At 39.5% G+C, this 18,612-nt stretch overlaps 1 protein-coding gene across 3 annotated transcripts; it reads right to left on the bottom strand.

Annotated features, from left to right (window-relative positions):
* Positions 1 to 73: 73 nt before the first annotated feature.
* LOC139456136 (major vault protein-like) lies at positions 74 to 17,623 on the bottom strand. Of its 3 annotated transcripts, none has more exons than XM_071237672.1 (16): positions 17,566 to 17,623; positions 15,821 to 15,849; positions 14,677 to 14,842; positions 13,269 to 13,464; positions 12,716 to 12,839; positions 10,641 to 10,867; positions 9,553 to 9,678; positions 8,761 to 8,871; positions 7,105 to 7,230; positions 6,213 to 6,362; positions 5,202 to 5,437; positions 4,549 to 4,746; positions 4,011 to 4,152; positions 2,438 to 2,649; positions 1,783 to 2,026; positions 74 to 1,348 (listed from the first exon to the last, which is right to left on the bottom strand). In XM_071237672.1, exons 3-16 carry the CDS (start codon positions 14,814 to 14,816, stop codon positions 1,004 to 1,006), a joined length of 2,577 nt encoding a protein of 858 aa, XP_071093773.1. In that variant the 5' UTR covers positions 14,817 to 14,842; positions 15,821 to 15,849; positions 17,566 to 17,623; the 3' UTR covers positions 74 to 1,003. The 3 variants fall into 3 exon arrangements, with proteins under 3 accessions (XP_071093773.1, XP_071093775.1, XP_071093774.1); XM_071237674.1 differs by lacking the exon at positions 17,566 to 17,623 and adding an exon at positions 16,095 to 16,147; XM_071237673.1 differs by lacking the exon at positions 17,566 to 17,623 and adding an exon at positions 15,948 to 16,082.
* Between the last annotated feature and the right edge of the window lie 989 nt (positions 17,624 to 18,612).

The following is an 18,612-nucleotide window of genomic DNA, read 5'->3' as shown; positions in this document are numbered from 1 at the left end:
CGTTTAGACAACATTTTCAGTGTGATATGATTCTATTCCATCCATTCGTTAACCATATAACATAAGACAAATATCAATGATGTGATGCTTTATTTCGTTAAGTAACAATACTTTGTGTAAATAAACCACACAGTATGTATCATACAAAGAGTTGTACTGTACAGTTTCTCGTGGAGACACCACAATAGCATAGACCTAACAAACCTGTGGTACTTGATACACATACATGAACAAAACATGATACTATATTATGCTGGTTCTACTCAACAAAATCAAATCTACATCATATTGCAATCTTGTGAAAAATGTTAAGCAGTCTTCTCCCCTTCACACTCTCATACAGGCACATTTACATGTTGTATCACAGTTTGTTTGCTTATTGTCTGCGATGGGTGCAAACAGAACGAAATTGAAAGAATTCTCAACACAAAAATGTCAATGTAAACACTTTCTGTCACAAAATGAAACAATTTTGACAATGACACAGCACTTAACATAGGAAATCACTCATGAGAGTGTAATCATGGCTTGACAGTATTCCGCTGAACACGTGACAGGAACTTGTGTTGTGATAGTCTATTTCGCTGAACACGTGACAGGTACTGTGTGTCATGATAGTCTATTTCGTTGAACACGTGACAGGAACTGTGTGTCATGATAGTCTATTTCGTTGAACATGTGACAGGTACTGTGCGTCATGATAGTCTTTTTCATTGAGCATATGCATGTTTTTCAACAAAATAAACAATAGCTTGACTTGGTCTGTTAGAAATGATAGGTCAGTCGGTAAATGATTATATTCCATACTGAATTCCAATCAAGTCTATGGTCCTACTGTGGGTCATGTCATTGATACAGGCTCCACACAGCAACACTGACATTCTTAATGACATCACACTGATACTCAAACAATGGAAAACACAAGAAAATACAAATGTCAGCGCCAACATCATTCGACCAATCATTTCGTTTCTGTTACACCTAACCAATCAAAATGCTCTCTTTATGCTTCATCTTCTTCATCACTCTCTCCAGTCTTGCGCTTCTTGTACGGCACCATTCCACCGATGAGGCCGTTGGCGGTGTTGAACAGGTTGATGGGGCTGCTGCCATCAGTGATCAGTGTGGACTTGAGTCCCAGAGACTGCAGCAGCTTCACCTGCAACTCCGGCCCAGCGGAAGCCATCGTGCGCAGAGTGTCTGCCCCCACTGCACTGACCATTTCCTTGAACTTCTGGGTCTCAATGGAAGAGACCTCGCGGGATTTATCAAGTTCAAGATCATTCTGTTCCTTGACGTACCTCAATTCAGCATCACGTGCCTGGGTGAGACGCTCCAGCTCGGACTCCTGTAATCAAAATAAAATGTCAATAGAAGTAGAAGAAGAAGAGTTCGTATGGTTTTACATCACGGCAGGGGAGACCAGAAATGGGCTTCACACATTGTACCCATGTGGGGAACCGAACTTGGGTCTTTGGCATGACAAGCAAAAGCTTTAGGCTACCCCACCAACCCTAGAAGAAGAAACAGCCTATATATAGCCCCAAAAGAATGTACAAATGTAAGAATCATTTCCTTCAATAATGTTACAAGGGCAATGCAGGACTTCAGACTAATTAAAATATTCAAACAAGTGACAAGTGACCCAACCAGTAAACTGACTGACCAGATTACAGGAACAAACGGCATGGAGACCGATAATGAAATTCTCTCAGAAATGGAGAATTTCTTGAAACCCTTTGGCATAAGAAGCACTGCAACGAAATAACTCCGCAAACTTACAGCTTCAATCTTCATGGCTTGTGCCTTCAGCTTAGCCTGCTCTACAGCAGCCTCTCCCTCGATCTTGGCGGCCTCAGCCCGGGACTGAGCCTCTGCCTTGGCCTGCCCGGTGCTCTCCACAGCAGCGCTGTTGGCCTGCAGCTCCAGCAACTCCTTGCGGGACCTCTCAGCCTCGGCCTCATCACTGATCTTCTGACGCTCCAGGCGACCCTTGGCCTCCTGCTCCAGACGCTCAGCCTCATGTCTGTGAAGACAATGTAATATACGTATAAACGACTGTCCAATGTTGGAGAAGGATAAATAAAGTCAGCTGTAAACATTATTGTCACATAAAAGTTGAAACATGGAAAGTAACTTTATCCATTGGATGAATGTTTTGTTTGTTTGTTGTTTAACGTCCCACTCAGCAATATTCCAGCAACATGACGGCAGTCTGAAAATAATCAAGTCTGGACCAGAAAATCCAGTGATTGACATCATGAGCATCGAACCTCGCAATTGGGATACGATGACATGCATCAACCAAGTCAGCACGCCTGACCACCCGATCCCGTTAGTCGCCTTTTACGACAAGCATAGTCGCCCCACACGAGTGAGAATCAGAAGTCTGTTGATTGGATAAGGAAGTGTTATGAATCATCGTTGCCATGGTTACCTGGCAGCAGCTTCCTGGGAGTTGGTGGTGATTTCAATGGCCAGCTGCACGGACTTCATGAGAGAATCCCGTGTGCGCTGGTCGACGGGCTCCACAGACTGGATGTCAATGCTGGTGATGTGAAGGTTGTTCTGGGGGAAGGTGAACTTCTCCTTCACCTTGCTCTTGTCGTCAATACCAAACACAGATGCACGGATGATCTTGGCAGAGTTCTGGAAAATATGGTGGTTGATGATATTAATAAGTAACATATAATTAAAATAAATAAAAATAGAAATGAATTCATATTTCATTTCATAGATAACTCAAGGATGCATAACTCAACTCTGAGATGGCTGCCAGTCAGGCAAACCCCGTGGTTGAGAGTTTGCTCTTGTGACAAGCATGGAGTACGTGGAACTATCCCTGCCAGGAGTACCCATGGAGTACGTGGAACTATCCCTGCCAGGAGTACCCATGGGGTGTCCCAAATTGATGCATGTCTTTAATATCTCCCACCACAATTAGAAAAGTACATTCTTTTGATCACATCAACGGAGTGAGTTAGATACATTTAACATTGCTTTTAACAATACAGTAAACTATTTTCATAACGAACACGCTTATAACGAGTGAGTGAGTGAGTGAGTGAGTGAGTGAGTGAGTGAGTGAGTATGGTTTCACGCCGCTTTTAGCAATATTCCAGCAATATCACGGCGGGGGACACCAGAAATGGGCTTCACACATTGTACCCATGTCGGGAATCGAACCTGGGTCTTTAGCGTGATGAGCGAACGCTTTAACCACTAGGCTACCCGACCGCCCCGCTTATAACGAACTTGCGTATATAACGAACTGCTTTTTTGTCCCAGCCATTTGTTGTGTATAAGTTGTACATATTCTTGTAATGAACAATGGTTATAACAAAAAAAGTGTACAGTGTCAAAAATGATACAGGACTTGAGATCTTTTACATCCACGAGCATGGGGATGTTGCTTACAAAGGGTTGTAATAAATGTGGATATATCTATATATATATAAAAACTACAAGGAGAGTATTACCTCTATATCACATATCTATATATAACTACAAGGACAGTATATAACCTCTATATCACATATCTACATATAACTACTAGGAGAGTATAACCTCTATATCACATATCTATATATAACTACAAGGAGAGTATATAACCTCTATATCACATATCTACATATAACTACAAGGAGAGTAAAACCACTATATCACATATCTATATATAACTACTAGAAGAGTATAACCTCTATATCACATATCTATATATAACTACTAGGAGAGTAGAACCACTATATCACATATATATATATATAACTACTAGAAGAGTATAACCTCTATATCACATATCTATATATAACTACAAGGAGAGTATATAACCTCTATATCACATATCTACATATAACTACAAGGAGAGTAAAACCACTATATCACATATCTATATATAACTACTAGAAGAGTATAACCTCTATATCACATATCTATATATAACTACTAGGAGAGTAAAACCACTATATCACATATCTCGATTGGGGTGGAAAATAACAACAGTTACTCACTTTGTGGAAATCATCGAACTGGACCTGGGCGACTGCCCCTCGGACCCGGGAAGCAATGGCCTTACAAGCATCTCCTGTGAAGTCTGGGACACTGAACAGTTTAGCCGCCTCTCCTTCCGACTTCTCCAGCACTTCAAAATGCCTACACAAGTACACAAGATATTAGACACAGTCGATAAGAACTGACACAACTTTCATGGTCTAACATAATTTTCAAAAAAACAAAAAGCCATTACCGTATACTGCTCAAAAGAAGCTAAGAATCAGTTGATTCTTTTATAGTACCATAGTTATTCTGTCAAAATTCAATTTTGAACAAAATGACTTTTTCTCAAGTTGCCTCCCAGGGGATTCCTGGATAAATCACTGATGAATGCTTCACTGTATATAACTACAGTCAACAAAAGTGCTGAATTCAGATGCCATAATGAATAAATACTTGAAATCAGTATCATGAAAATATGAACCTTGTTTAAACCAACTATCACTAAACAGGTGCTATCCTCCACATGCATTAGTATGAGATGTTCAAACTTACCAGTTGTATGATAGCTGCAGTGACAGACGGGCGTGGTCAGCGGTTTCCACGACGATGATATCAGTACAGAAGTCTGGTCCGAGAAGCAAGCACAAACTCTTGATGACGTTGGGTTTCTTGGGCTTGCCTCCAGACAGACTGAGCTGTGTGAATTGTTCGTCAGGGCCCAACATCACCAGCTCAGGTCCAAACACAACCCTGAAACACAACGTGACTAAATCTTAAACAGTTCAAGATGTCAACAAAACTTTCCTTTAAATTCAATTCAACACATTTTATCAAAATTTACATACAAGCCTTGATAACATGATCAAGAAGTTCTTCTTCAGCATACATGAATATCAACATTATATATCGGTAGTCTAATCAAAAGACTGTTTGGTAGGATAAAAATAATAAATACTGTTTCAGATAAAGGACACTTCAGTCAAGTGAACTGAAACCAAAATTAATCAATTTGCAATATTTATGACTTTTGTCAATTGGTTAAGCTATCATGTTGTCACCTGGATCAGAGAACGGCCACAGTAATTTTATGAAAAAAGATCTCAGGATATTGAGTCTCTGATCCTTGCGTTTCTCATCTGACCGAGTCTCAGATTCAGAAAATCCAACAGCTTTGCCTGACAATGAGGATGTGAAGAGTGACCAACCTGGCCTTCTTGTCCTTGTAGTCATAGATCTGGACTGCTGCATTGTGGGGGACTCTAAAGGTGACGACACGTGTCTTGTCACGTGGCTTAGCTGCGACGTCACGTCCCCGGTCACTACGGTCAGCGAGAGGGTCCTTACCAATCGCGAGGAGATTCTCTACAATAGGGGCAAGTGTCTTCTCCCACAGTTCCTCATCCTGGTTCAACATGTAGGTCTCCCCAGTGATGGCACGCACCTGAGATCAAATATAACAGAGAGGGGTCAAGTTTGGTTCAGGATATAACTTTTTTTCATTTCTTTTTCTGTAGGTTAATGCCACACTCAGCAATATTCCAGCTATATGATGATAGTGTGTAGATGATCAAATCTGGACAAGCAATCCAGTGCTTGACAACATGAGCATTGATCTACGCAAATAGAACATGATGAGATGCATCTACCGAGTCACCATCCGATCCTGCTTGTCGCCTCTCATGACAAGCATGGGTTGCTGAAGACCTATTTTAACCCAGATCTTCACGATATATCTAATATCAAAGATGAAGAAATTTTTCAACATTCCTCTGTATCCTGTTCTTGTCTTGCTTGGACAAAAAGAGCTCAATTATTGTCACCTATGAGTGAGTTATAGTACTAGGTGCATAACGCCGCTTCGATAGAATTTGTTACATTCCAAAATGACAGTAATTTGGGAGGACCATCCAAACTCTTACACACTGAAGAACTTGACCACTTGCAACAAATTAGCATATATATCGTGCTTAAAAACCAAAAAAGCATAATATGTCATTGCGTTCTTTGACCAGCTGATCCTGATATGGCTAAGGGAGGTAATCCAGCCTCTTAAGAAGCCTCAGGTCATTGGGCCGGTACTGAGTGTAATGACACATCAATCAAGACTATACATGGTTACCATTGGTCCTCATTTACCTGAGGGATACATTCTGCCCTGAAATCCAGTATTTCTTTTCATGTTTGTTTCAAACTTGAATACATTCATTTCTATATACCTTGCCATTCTTGATGTCTCGGACATATATCCCCTCATTCTCGTCCAGTGGGATGGCCTGACGTTTCATCACCACCTCCACCTCCACGGGGGGAACATACTCGGTGGGTCCACGGATCATCCATCGATCTCCAGGGTTACGCTCATCTCCCTACACAAAACAATAACATTAATCTGTTTTCCCATCTTGGACCATGTGCACCTGACGAAAATATTGTAATGAATATTATTAGCAAGAGCATACAAAAGGTTGCTGAATCCACACTAGAAAATCATACTTGTCTGCTTGCCAGGCACTGCTAAAGGGAAACAACTCTGCACCTTTGGAAGTGTTGAAATTTGGATGGCTTTTTCTTCACGGATTCAAAATTTATCATGGACTATCATCTTGACCGGTTTGAGTGGTGTTCAGTGCTTATTGGCATCTGGTGATAACATGGGCTAAATGAATTGCCGAGATGACAGAGTTGGAGTACTGTTGTCCCTGAAATAGTGCCGAGGAAAACTTAATAAAATGATGTCAGTCCTGAATAACTAGAAACATTTATGGGCGATAAATCTGAACCAGTGACAAGTGAAGCATGTTTGCACTAGTCCTGCGACTATCGATAGTCTTTAAAAGTCAAATGTCTCAGACTGCTGTACATTAAATACTACAGTGACACTTCAGAATGTTGTTCCCAGATCAAGCCGATAAAATCAAATAAAGTATGAAGACAATTTTGAAATTAAGATGCATCCTCACAGGAAAATAGGTTACCATGGTAATCTGGTACCAATGTTTTCAATATGTTACCAATGTGATGCAAGAAATAAAACTTTGTGTTGCGAGTTCCATGCAGGAAACATGGTTCTCCTATGTTATCAGATGTGTAGATAATAGTTTCACTCACGCCATCCTTGTCCTTGAAGCACTCGTTAGCCCTGAGGATGAGACCCTCGTCTTCTCCCAGGATGTACACATTCTGAATTCCCTTCTCAAGCCGCTCACCCGGCAACAAGAAGAAGGACTTCTCTCCCTGAAGGAAAACAAACAAATTTTAAACATGCTGATTATGTAAATTACAGTCTAATTGTCAGTTGTATAATGAAGAAAATTAATAATGTGCATTAAAGTTTGAAATGGAAAATTTCTTTAAAATTATCATAATGCCTTTACCAGACTGATGAGGCACAGCTTGATTGTGTGTGATTAAAAGGAACGTGTTACCTTGATTATGTGTGATGGAGGGTGTGAGTGATGTGATGATGTGTGATGGTGGTGTGAGTGATGTTACGGTGATGTGTGATGGAGGGTGTGAGTGATGTGATGATGTGTGATGGTGGTGTGAGTGATGTTACGGTGATGTGTGATGGAGGGTGTGAGTGATGTGATGATGTGTGATGGTGGTGTGAGTGATGTGATGATGTGTGATGGTTGGTGTGAGCGATGTTATGGTGCTGTGTGATGGTGGATGTGAGGTAAGTTATGGTGTTCTGTGATGGGTGTGAGTGATGTTATGGTGTTCTGTGATGGGTGTGAGCGATGTTATGGTGTTGTGTGATGGTGGTGTGAGTGATGTTACGGTGATGTGTGATGGTGGGTGTGAGTGATGTTACGGTGATGTGTGATGGTGGGTGTGAGTGATGTTACGGTGATGTGTGATGGTGGGTGTGAGTGATGTTACGGTGATGTGTGATGGTGGTGTGAGTGATGTTACGGTGATGTGTGATGGTGGGTGTGAGTGATGTTACGGTGATGTGTGATGGTGGGTGTGAGTGATGTTACGGTGATGTGTGATGGTGGGTGTGAGTGATGTTACGGTGATGTGTGATGGTGGTGTGAGTGATGTTACGGTGATGTGTGATGGTGGGTGTGAGAGATGTTACGGTGATGTGTGATGGTGGGTGTGAGTGATGTTACGGTGATGTGTGATGGTGGGTGTGAGTGATGTTACGGTGATGTGTGATGGTGGATGTGAGCGATGTTACGGTGATGTGTGATGGTGGGTGTGAGAGATGTTACGGTGATGTGTGATGGTGGGTGTGAGTGATGTTACGGTGATGTGTGATGGTGGTGTGAGTGATGTTACGGTGATGTGTGATGGTGGGTGTGAGTGATGTTACGGTGATGTGTGATGGTGGGTGTGAGCGATGTTACGGTGATGTGTGATGGTGGGTGTGAGAGATGTTACGGTGATGTGTGATGGTGGGTGTGAGTGATGTTACGGTGATGTGTGATGGTGGGTGTGAGTGATGTTACGGTGATGTGTGATGGTGGTGTGAGTGATGTTACGGTGATGTGTGATGGAGGGTGTGAGAGATGTTACGGTGATGTGTGATGTGGTGTGAGTGATGTTACGGTGATGTGTGATGGAGGGTGTGAGAGATGTTACGGTGATGTGTGATGTTGTGTGAGTGATGTGATGACATGTGATGTGGTGTTAGTCATGTTACGGTGATGTGTGATGGTGGTGTGAGTGATGTTATGGTGATGTGTAATGGTGTATGTGAGTGATGTGATGATGTGTGATGGTACGGAGTGAGTTACGTTACGGAACGTGTATTACCTTGATAAGCTTCTTCCTCCCCAGCTGTGGTCTGCCGCTCTCGTCGGCGGGGTCGAGAATCACACAGTACTGACGGTTAGTTAGAGTGGTGATGTTCACTACTCCCACAACCTGAAACACAAACATACTGATAATAGCATGTACACATTGTTAATTAATTTACTGCACAAAACAGTGATAAACAATTTAATAGGAAAACAGTTTCATGAATCAATTTTATTTGCAATAAAACATCTCAGAACGTTTTACTGATCTCTGAGCTGATGTCTCCCCAGAGGCGGTCCTACAGATACAGGCATAGGATAGACAGTCAGTGAGTGAGTGAGTGAGTGAGTGCCACTTTTAACTGTATTCCAGTTATATCACGGCGTGTCAGTTTAATGTGGGAGGAAAGCCTGAAGTGATGCAGGTCTCAGACGTTCACCACCTTGGTGAAACCCACGAGTACGGGCATGGTGCTGACATGCCTAGAAACATAATCGAGGCGAACCAGGATTCGAACCCAAGATCATAGGTTTCTGGCATGCCCAAGGGACGCAACTATGCAACTCTGCACAGCGAATAGTGGCGCCTTAGACGACTGGGCCATCCATGTCCCCCAGACCCATAAGAACATACTACAAATAATTGTAGCTCTAAATACCAACCAACCAATATATTTTGAATCCTTTGAAATTTTCTGTACAGAATGAACCAGTTTTTTAAAAACCTATTTATCACTTTTATATTTGAATGTAAATGTTTAGTGAGAAAAATTGAGTGTACTGTGTGTTTGGGTACGCTTGTACTCACCTCCTCGTACACCCCCGGGATGTGGGTCTCGGTGTCCGTCATTGTGATCAACCATTCCTCTCCATTCTTTCTCACAATGCTGAAGTCATCCTTGAAAGTCTTCAGTGAACGCATGTGAAGTGCTTTCTGCAAAAGAAGTAAATATGATATATAGTGAAAATGTTTCACACTTGAAGTCTAGACATTGTAAAGTGAGTGAATGAGTGAGTGAGCGAGTATGGTATTTATTCCAGCATCATCACGGCGGGGGACACCAGAAATGGGCTTCACACAATTTACCCATGTCGGGAATCGAACCCATGTCTTCGGCATGACGAGTGAACGCTTTAACCACTAGGCTACCCGAACACCCAGACATTGTTGAGTAATCACCGAACTGTTCAATGATACAGCAATCATTCACTTTGACATGCAAATTTTAATCATTTTAACATTGTGGCAAAATCAGTATCTTTCACCAAAAAGGAAAAATCCTTTAGTTTAACCCATTGAATACACAAATTATACACAGTAGGCCTCATTAACTCAGATTTCTTTCATATGACAAAGCATTTCTGATGATGTAAGTTCAATCTTGTCTGAAATAGCCTAACACTGACACTCCTCTCTACCGATAACTCTCTACAAATAACTCAACTTGTATTTGTTATTGTCCCCAGGATTTTTCATTGAAGAAAATGCACTCAATAACTCCAAACTGAGCCTATTTCAGCCTCATGTTGGGTGTAAATAATTGAGTCTGGTCCCGATAATCCATGGATATTTTGAACAACGATACACGCCATCGGAGTTTGATGACACGCGACCAAGTCACCGAGTCTGACCCTCCGACCCATTTGACTGCCTCTTTCAAACCAGCACAGGTAGCTGGCGCCATATTGTAACCCGTAATCCCCACAGGGAAATGAATTAGGATAAAGTGTTATTTGGATTCATATATACTACTCAAAAGAAATTCAAGAACACACACAATGCAGTGTGTTGCAATACCCGCCAGCCATGACAGACTACTCTCACGTGAAAGAAAAATGGGTGTTCTTCAACTCTTTTAAGTAGCATATATAAACAAAACAATGCAGAAAACTGACCTTCTCGGTGAGAACATAAGCATTGACAACATCGACAACTTCCTCGTAGGCTCCAGGCAGGTATGCTCCAGTCTTCTTGACCAGCCATTCCTCCCCTGTGACCCGCGCACTGCCGTCACGGTCCAGGCACTCTTTGCGAGCCCTCAGCCGGATAGCTTGGTTAGGCTTGATGACGGTGGCCCGGATCGTCTCCTCCACTACTACCTCCTTACGGGGGATGTATGTGCCTGGACAGTTACATAGGGGAAATTAGATTTACAATTTAGTTTCCACAAACTAGATTTGATAAACAGTAACTCTGACTATCAACCTTGATGAAAAATGTAAATAATATACTACTCAAAAGTAGTTAAGGATCACCTGATTCTTTCATATTACTATAGCTAATTTCTCATGACAGATTAACTTTACCATTATGAAAGAATCGGGTGATCCTTAACTTCTTTTGAGTAGTATATGTGAATAGATCAAAACATCTCGTGAAAGATTTGTGTAAGAACAAAACTTGAGTTTCATGTATTTGATGTGATCCTGTATATCACTCATCTCTGATCAAGATCTAATACATTAACTCCTTCAATGATTTTCCCGAGCTTAACATAATGTCACATCAAATAATATCAATAAATATCCATTAAATTGTTCCTTATCATACAACAAACAAAATTGACTACATGTTATTAATTTTGACCAAATTTAAATTCAATAGAACAAAGAAGTATTTCCATGCAAAAGCAATCAACTTGTTCAAGGCTATTTTTCCTGAAGAAATTCAAGGTTATTTTCCCTGAAGAGGTTTACAATAATCTAATAAATGAATAAAACTCCATAACATATGGCAGAATTAACAATGTTACCATTGTTATACAATAAAACACATAAAAATCGTATTAAAAACAGATTAACCAAAATGTGTAATATTTTATGGATTGTCCCCAACATCATTTTTATCAATATGTTGTACATTATTAAATATATTTGTTCTTTATTAGGGCCAATTGAGATATACCAGTAATATACAACACTTTGTGTTGTTAAATATGTATTATATACCTAACAGACTGTTAACACTGTTGAGAGATGCAATAGTTTAGGTTACTGTACAAAAATAAACCTTAGTCAGATCCGTACCGATTTCCAAGAGTTTCATCATGCTTTGGATGATCACCTGCCAACAGGACATTTTGGCTAGCTGCCTTATTACCTCCCCTTTCACCATTCAGTGCAGCATTCATCAAAAGCTATTTTAAGAAACTGATTCAATGTCTACTTTAGACACAACTCTGCTGCCATACACATGACCATATTAGTACATATGCTATTAGTCTGTTCAAAGTATATTACTGTTTCTTCTATTCTAAATATGGTAAATAAAAACAGTTTAAGTAATTAATGTAATGTAATTTATTTTATCAAAGTTGTAATATTTTCTTAAACTGAACTTAAATCAATCGTGAATTTCTCAAGCAATTTTATTTGGCTGCCTGGATCTTGTCATGTTGACTACAGAAATCCCACCGATTGCAAGTCTATGTTAAAGTATGGAATCTTCCTAAATAAGACCACCATACTGAGCAATCACACATACATGGAATTCATAATTGCTTCATCAGCATTCCAAACTTGGTATCAGTATTAACCCTGTCTCCAAACAAAGCAGGTATTCCAGGCAAATTAGCTCTTTGCCAGGGCTCAAGTTAGCAATCTCGTAACGACATAGGATTCCAGTAAGAAAATAGTTCCCCAGCAAACCTATGCTGTTCGTACAAGGTGACCAACTGGATCAGGTAGTCAGACTCAGTGACTTGATTGATTACAACCTCTTGTATCCCAATGGTGTAGATCGATGCTCGTGTTGTTATTGTTTGGTCCAGACTCGATTATCAACAGACTACCTCCATATACACATGTAGCTTGAATATTGCTGACAGCTGCGTTAAATTACAAACAAATTTGATTTCATGTCCCAAAAGCATCATTGTTTTTCATATCACTTCTTTAAGGCTCGAACAGAGGTCAGCATCAGCATCAGGTAATCTGACTTCCTGAAGAAAGCAGCCCACGACTGTACATACCTGGTCCCTCAAACAACCACTCGTCCCCTGCAGTCCTCTTCTCCCCAGTCTCATCCTCAAAGTCCAGGATTGACCGGAGACGAAGCGCCGAGTTGGCAGGTACTACTTTCAGTGGAGTGACAGGCTGCAATACAAATGTTATTATCATATTAATAGTACATTCCATGAAATATATGTATACGACACAACTCTTGATAGGAATATTCAGATATTTTTCTATTTAGATAAACAATTGACATATGAGAATCATCTTTGAATATCACGAAAGGATACAAACATTCCTATCAAAAGTCAGGAAGTATACTTCATAATTTAACAACAAAATAGATCGGTTCAATTACTTAGCTTTCTCCAAGAGTAAAACAATTCTTTACTTTTTCATAATACAACATATCCTCCGTTTAGACCAGTCTGAAGTTGGAATATCAACTTTTGACAGAACATTCTTCCATATTATAAAAAAGCAGGGGGAGACAATAAGTCTTGAAAGTGAACGCAACCCTGGTCTCTGACTCGGGGTGTTCTGGTGTGTGAGATAAGTATTTATTCCCACCTGTTTGAGCACCTCCCCAGGGTACAGAGGAAAGGGGTCCTGAGCCAGGCGGATCTCCTGATCAGCGTGGAACAGCTTGGCCTGACCACTCTCATTACACACGATGTGGTCGTCCTTGTTGCGGACGACGGGGTTCTCAACGACGCAGTAGTGGCGAGGGGGCACCACCAGCATCTTCTCGGGGCCGAGGACAACCCTGGAATGTGCATTTAGAGTAAAGTGTGGCCCAATACTTATTTTAACTCTTATATTTTCACTTCGCAAAATATGAAGGTGTTAACTTCTCACATAAGTCTCCTCCTCTTTGACTTTCCAGCCATTTTCTATCTTGAAATAGGAACCATCACCAACTGAAGATGTACCAACTTTATTATTTTGTATAATTCAGCTTTTCTATGATTTCACAAAAAATAAAATAAGTTACTAACAGTTTTCTATAATATGCTCTTTTGCCAATATCTGTTTCTTAGTTATCATGGAATGCTAAAGAAGTTGAAGAACACCCGATTCTTTCATGTTTCTGTAGTTCTGTTATTCTTTTGTTCTATTATTCTTTTGTTCTATTATTCATTGGTTCTATTATTCTTTTGTTCTATTATTCTTTTGTTCTATTATTCTTTTGTTCTATTATTCATTGGTTCTATTATTCTTTTGTTCTATTATTCATTGGTTCTATTATTCTTTTGTTCTATTATTCTTTTGTTCTATTATTCTTTTGTTCTATTATTCTTTTGTTCTATTATTCATTGGTTCTATTATTCTTTTGTTCTATTATTCTTTTGTTCTATTATTCATTGGTTCTATTATTCTTTTGTTCTATTATTCTTTTGTTCTATTATTCATTGGTTCTATTATTCTTTTGTTCTATTATTCATTGGTTCTATTATTCTTTTGTTCTATTATTCTTTTGTTCTATTATTCATTGGTTCTATTATTCTTTTGTTCTATTATTCTTTTGTTCTATTATTCTTTTGTTCTATTATTCATTGGTTCTATTATTCTTTTGTTCTATTATTCTTTTGTTCTATTATTCTTTTGTTCTATTATTCATTAGTTCTATTATTCTTTTGTTCTATTATTCTTTTGTTCTATTATTCTTTTGTTCTATTATTCATTGGTTCTATTATTCATTTGTTCTATTATTCTTTTGTTCTATTATTCTTTTGTTCTGTTATTCTTTTGTGTTAAACATTTTGAGACTGCTTTTGTTTCAAGAGTTCTTATTCAACACTGAAAATATTTGTATTCTTTTATATTTTTTCCCTGTATCTCAGATAATTCATTTCCTGCTTCACCTTTCTCAACCCTTGTCTCCTGTCAATGTCCTCCATCATACATGTAATATGCTTGAAGCCAAAGTCTAATCTCTTTTCTGTTTATATACTCCAAAACTAGTACTTAATCTCACCTCTCATTGTCCTGTCTGATGTACGTCTTTGGCCCAATCTCCAGCCGTGTGACGTTGGTGTTCTGGTCCAAGCAGTGGATATAGTAGTAGGGAGGGATCCTGTACAAGGACTCCTCCACAGATCTTCGTGGTGCAGACATCGTGTGTGTCTATTGGGTAACCTCAGCTGAACATACAACACATACAGCTTACACATACTGCAAGCATAGATCAGATCAAAGATCAAAGATCAAAGTGAGTGAGTGAGTGAGTGAGTTGGGTTTAACGCCGCTTTTAACAGTATTACAGTGTCAGCTTAATGTGGGAGGAAAGCCTGAAGCAATGCAGGTCTCAGACGTTTACCACTTCGGTGAAACCCACGAGCACGGGTATGATGCTGACAAACCTAGAAACATAATCGGGGCGATTCGATTCGAACCAACAATCATAGGTTTCTGGCGTGCCCAAGGGACGCAACTCTGCACAGCGAATCGCGGCGCCTTAGACGACTGGGCTCCCCGTGCCCCCTCAAAGATCAAAGAGAATGTGGACAATTGGATTGAACTCACGGTCTACACTTGTTCTTGAACACATATGATATTAATTTCTTAAAATATATGAAAGAGATCTAATTGAGAAAATGAAGCTGTTAATTGATCAAATGAAATTAACATGTCATATTGAGCACATGAACCTGCCATTTTGAGTGAGTTGATATATCAAAAACACTTATGTATTGCACACTTAACGATTTTGTTATGCCACATAATTCCATTGACATCATGTTTATATCTCAACTACCAATGGAAACTTTAAAATAAGTATGTGATAAAATCAATAAAATCATTAATCCAAATATATTCTAGAGAAACCTGGGATAATGTTTTTCGAATTCATTTCGACAAATTACATGAAGACAAGCTTATACTGTTAGTTACCGTGTTCTGGTGCGCTTAGCATATATCTAATTAGCATAACCACACGCTGTAGGCTACAGGATGACAACTATGTCCAAGGTTAATACATCCCTGTACATCCTCGACGTGATATATCTGGAATAGTGTCCATTAGTAGTGCTGTTGAACAAAATTCACTCACTCACTGTTAGAATCAAGTGTTACAATACCAGATGGTTACATCATAAAAATTACGAAAACACACTTACCTAATATAATAACTTGTCCCTGCCGTTAACTGCAACAAGAAAAAGAAAAGATGTGAACAGACGAACTTTCACATGCTTTAGCTCACACGCAGTTAAGAAGATTCTCCCTCCTTCACGACTAACTCACTTCTGGCTGCGCTGGAACGAGAAGTCCGGGGTTTATATGACGTCTATTTAGCTGCGCTAGCAGTATGAGTCAAGAAATGACGCAGGTGACAAGATATGGGACCCGTATCCACTGAACCGCAGAGAGAGGATATCACATTGTATGTACCTGACAACGCCCAATATCAGCCGCGTCAGCGATTTCAACCACCACTTAGTACAGTATTTCACAATGTTTACTTCATGTTTCTACGAGTCGGCGCATGCGTAGTGTATTCCATACAACTAATATCAATGCGGATAACCTCAAGGCCGTCTGTTGCAATCTCCAAAGCTTCATTGTAATCATATAGTTGTTTGTATTTACGGTACGTCAGTATTGAACGTCCTGTTACACACGACACCTTTCGGAAATAAACGCTGGGGAATACCATATACCATTACGGGCAAACATGGCACACATTACAGTTCACCTCTATTGTTAAAAGGTATTTCCTGGTATAAGTTGTCCTTGAGGCGCTTTGTCATAACACTAATCCTCGTCCACAAGTTATAGCATGTAAACGAATTCAAAGCATTAAAAGCTCATGGGCTATTGCATGCAACCCGTTTCTACTAATGAACAAAATACTGGAAATAGTTAAATACAAATTACCATTCTGGGGTAAACTTATCCCAAGGAAAGAAAATCACATATCATGAAATAATGAAATAAGCATTTCCTTTGGAGGGTTAGTTGTAATACGTGTTCCCATTGTTTCGGGAAATAAGGAAAAAGAAACACATTTTTGCGAGAAAAGGCAAACTACCATCTCCTACAGTCTATTCTACAGTGAAAAGTTATGTCTAAATAATAAATACACATTAAATTGTGATTCAGTGATCTTCGCGCAACCCATGACGCAGTGCACGTGATATGAAAGATGCATTCACAATTGATGATGTTATGCATGGATAATTGCATATGGTCCAAACTGACAGTCTAAATCGATCGAGAGGCCAAGCAATGCCTAGCAACAACCTACATTTACTTCTACTGACTAGAGGCGATCAAGGGTCGATCTATTCGTCACGCCCCGCTTAACAAACTCTCTAAACACGGAAGTTTATTTGCGTTTTCACATGCTTTAGTGACAGACATCTTTTTCAAGCAACTGGTCATTTGGAGGTTTCGATCTGGCTAATGTTGGTTCACACTTGAAATGTCTGATGAACTGTTCTCACGATACAAGCATGTTCAAAGTGGGCGTGTCCACTAGGAGCGTTTAATCGACGGTAACTTGCCTTCTTTATAGTAATCAGCAATCAAGTGGATTCACACAAGATTAATTACGGTTTCATATTGTATCAAATGTGGCCTTTGAATGTAGTACTGTGCGTATCGTGTACCCGAATTAACATGTTTTGATCATAACAAACGGGTAGAACAAAGGAGGAAGACGTGTTGACCCGCTTGATAGAATTAAGTATCCGGGTAGGTTTTGATAATGTTACATGTTTATCCAGAACTGTCATCACCTCTTATCAAGTGGCACGTGACTTGGGGTACTTACAGAACCGATATCATGCAGTGAAACGAAAGTACGAATACTATTAATATCGAATATTCAGCAAAATTGGACCTACGGTCCGGCACCTACCTTGTGTATTGTGATGTGTGGTGCAAGACCGGCGAGGTTGATCAACCAATCAAATCACAGGAGCCTGAATATTATCTAAAATTAGCTGTGACATCACTTCCGCTTTTACATTCCATGCGTGGTTAACCTCGAGATTGAAGTAAATACGGCTTGTTGGGACTTGTTTTAGTGATCGAATATTAGTTAAACTGATTAATATGAACATTCTTTATAAAACCTACTGCATTGTAAAACACATATGTTTACGATATAGTAAATATAGCGCTTTATTAGAATCTGTTTATTCTTGGGGGTTACCGAGTTGGTTATATTCTGGTCGTTCTGACATTGTCGATAAAGAAGGTAAAGTATGGGACTTACCGTTGTTTTACGCCGCAGGCAACGGCGTTCGAATCCGACTAGAGGTTGATAGCATTAACAACGTTCCACACCACTGGTGTGTGACGGTACGATGTCAGCCAGGTTACATATTATGACCATTAAATCGTCTTTGAGGTCAGTTCTTTAGATTTCAAATATAAGCACCCTGAATCACCACGGGTTGAACTATTTGGAACCAGGCAGCAATAGGGTTCATCATGCTTTTTTCGTCACAACTCGGTGTGTTTTGAAGTTTTTGAGATAGCTTTTCAACAGGTTTTAATCATAATATGTCAAATACTTCATTTATATTGAGAAGCGACAGTAAATAAATTATTTTTACTTATTCCTGGTCGGCTGAATAAGAAAATCATTATTTTTTTCACATTTCATTTTTTAGTCGGCTGATTCGTGAACGGTTTTTTAAAAACTGTCTGTCCAAATGTGATTTAAACAATATTTATTTTCAAGAAAAAGGAATGGGGTCGGTGAACATACAAAGCCTATGTAAACACCTCTCCCTACAAAGGACATTTAACAACTATTTAGAGTTACTGCACATAAAAATAAGTTTAGATTAACTGTACCTACTATTGTAAATGTCATGATGTGAATATACAAGTACACATAAATACACACATACATATATCAGTACATAACCTAACCGGTACAACCATGCACATATGC

This window comes from Haliotis cracherodii, unplaced genomic scaffold (genome assembly GCF_022045235.1).
Source record: "Haliotis cracherodii isolate W230 unplaced genomic scaffold, xgHalCrac1.p SCAF_11, whole genome shotgun sequence".
Classification (NCBI taxonomy): Eukaryota; Metazoa; Mollusca; class Gastropoda; order Lepetellida; family Haliotidae; genus Haliotis; species Haliotis cracherodii.
Note: the sequence above shows the minus strand (reverse complement) of the source record. Positions and strands in the feature narration are given on the sequence as shown.

Bases quoted from the DNA above. Each gene is read 5' to 3' on its own strand.
- LOC139456136 (XM_071237672.1), bottom strand. From the start codon at position 14,816: ATGTCTGCACCACGAAGATCTGTGGAGGAGTCCTTGTACAGGATCCCT. The intron at 10,868-12,715 runs GTATGTACAGTC...GTAACTGTCCAG, and splicing joins GTGGTTGTTTGAGGGACCAG to GCACATACATCCCCCGTAAG. The intron at 4,153-4,548 runs GTAAGTTTGAAC...GTACTTGTGTAG, and splicing joins CTGCAGCTATCATACAACTG to GCATTTTGAAGTGCTGGAGA.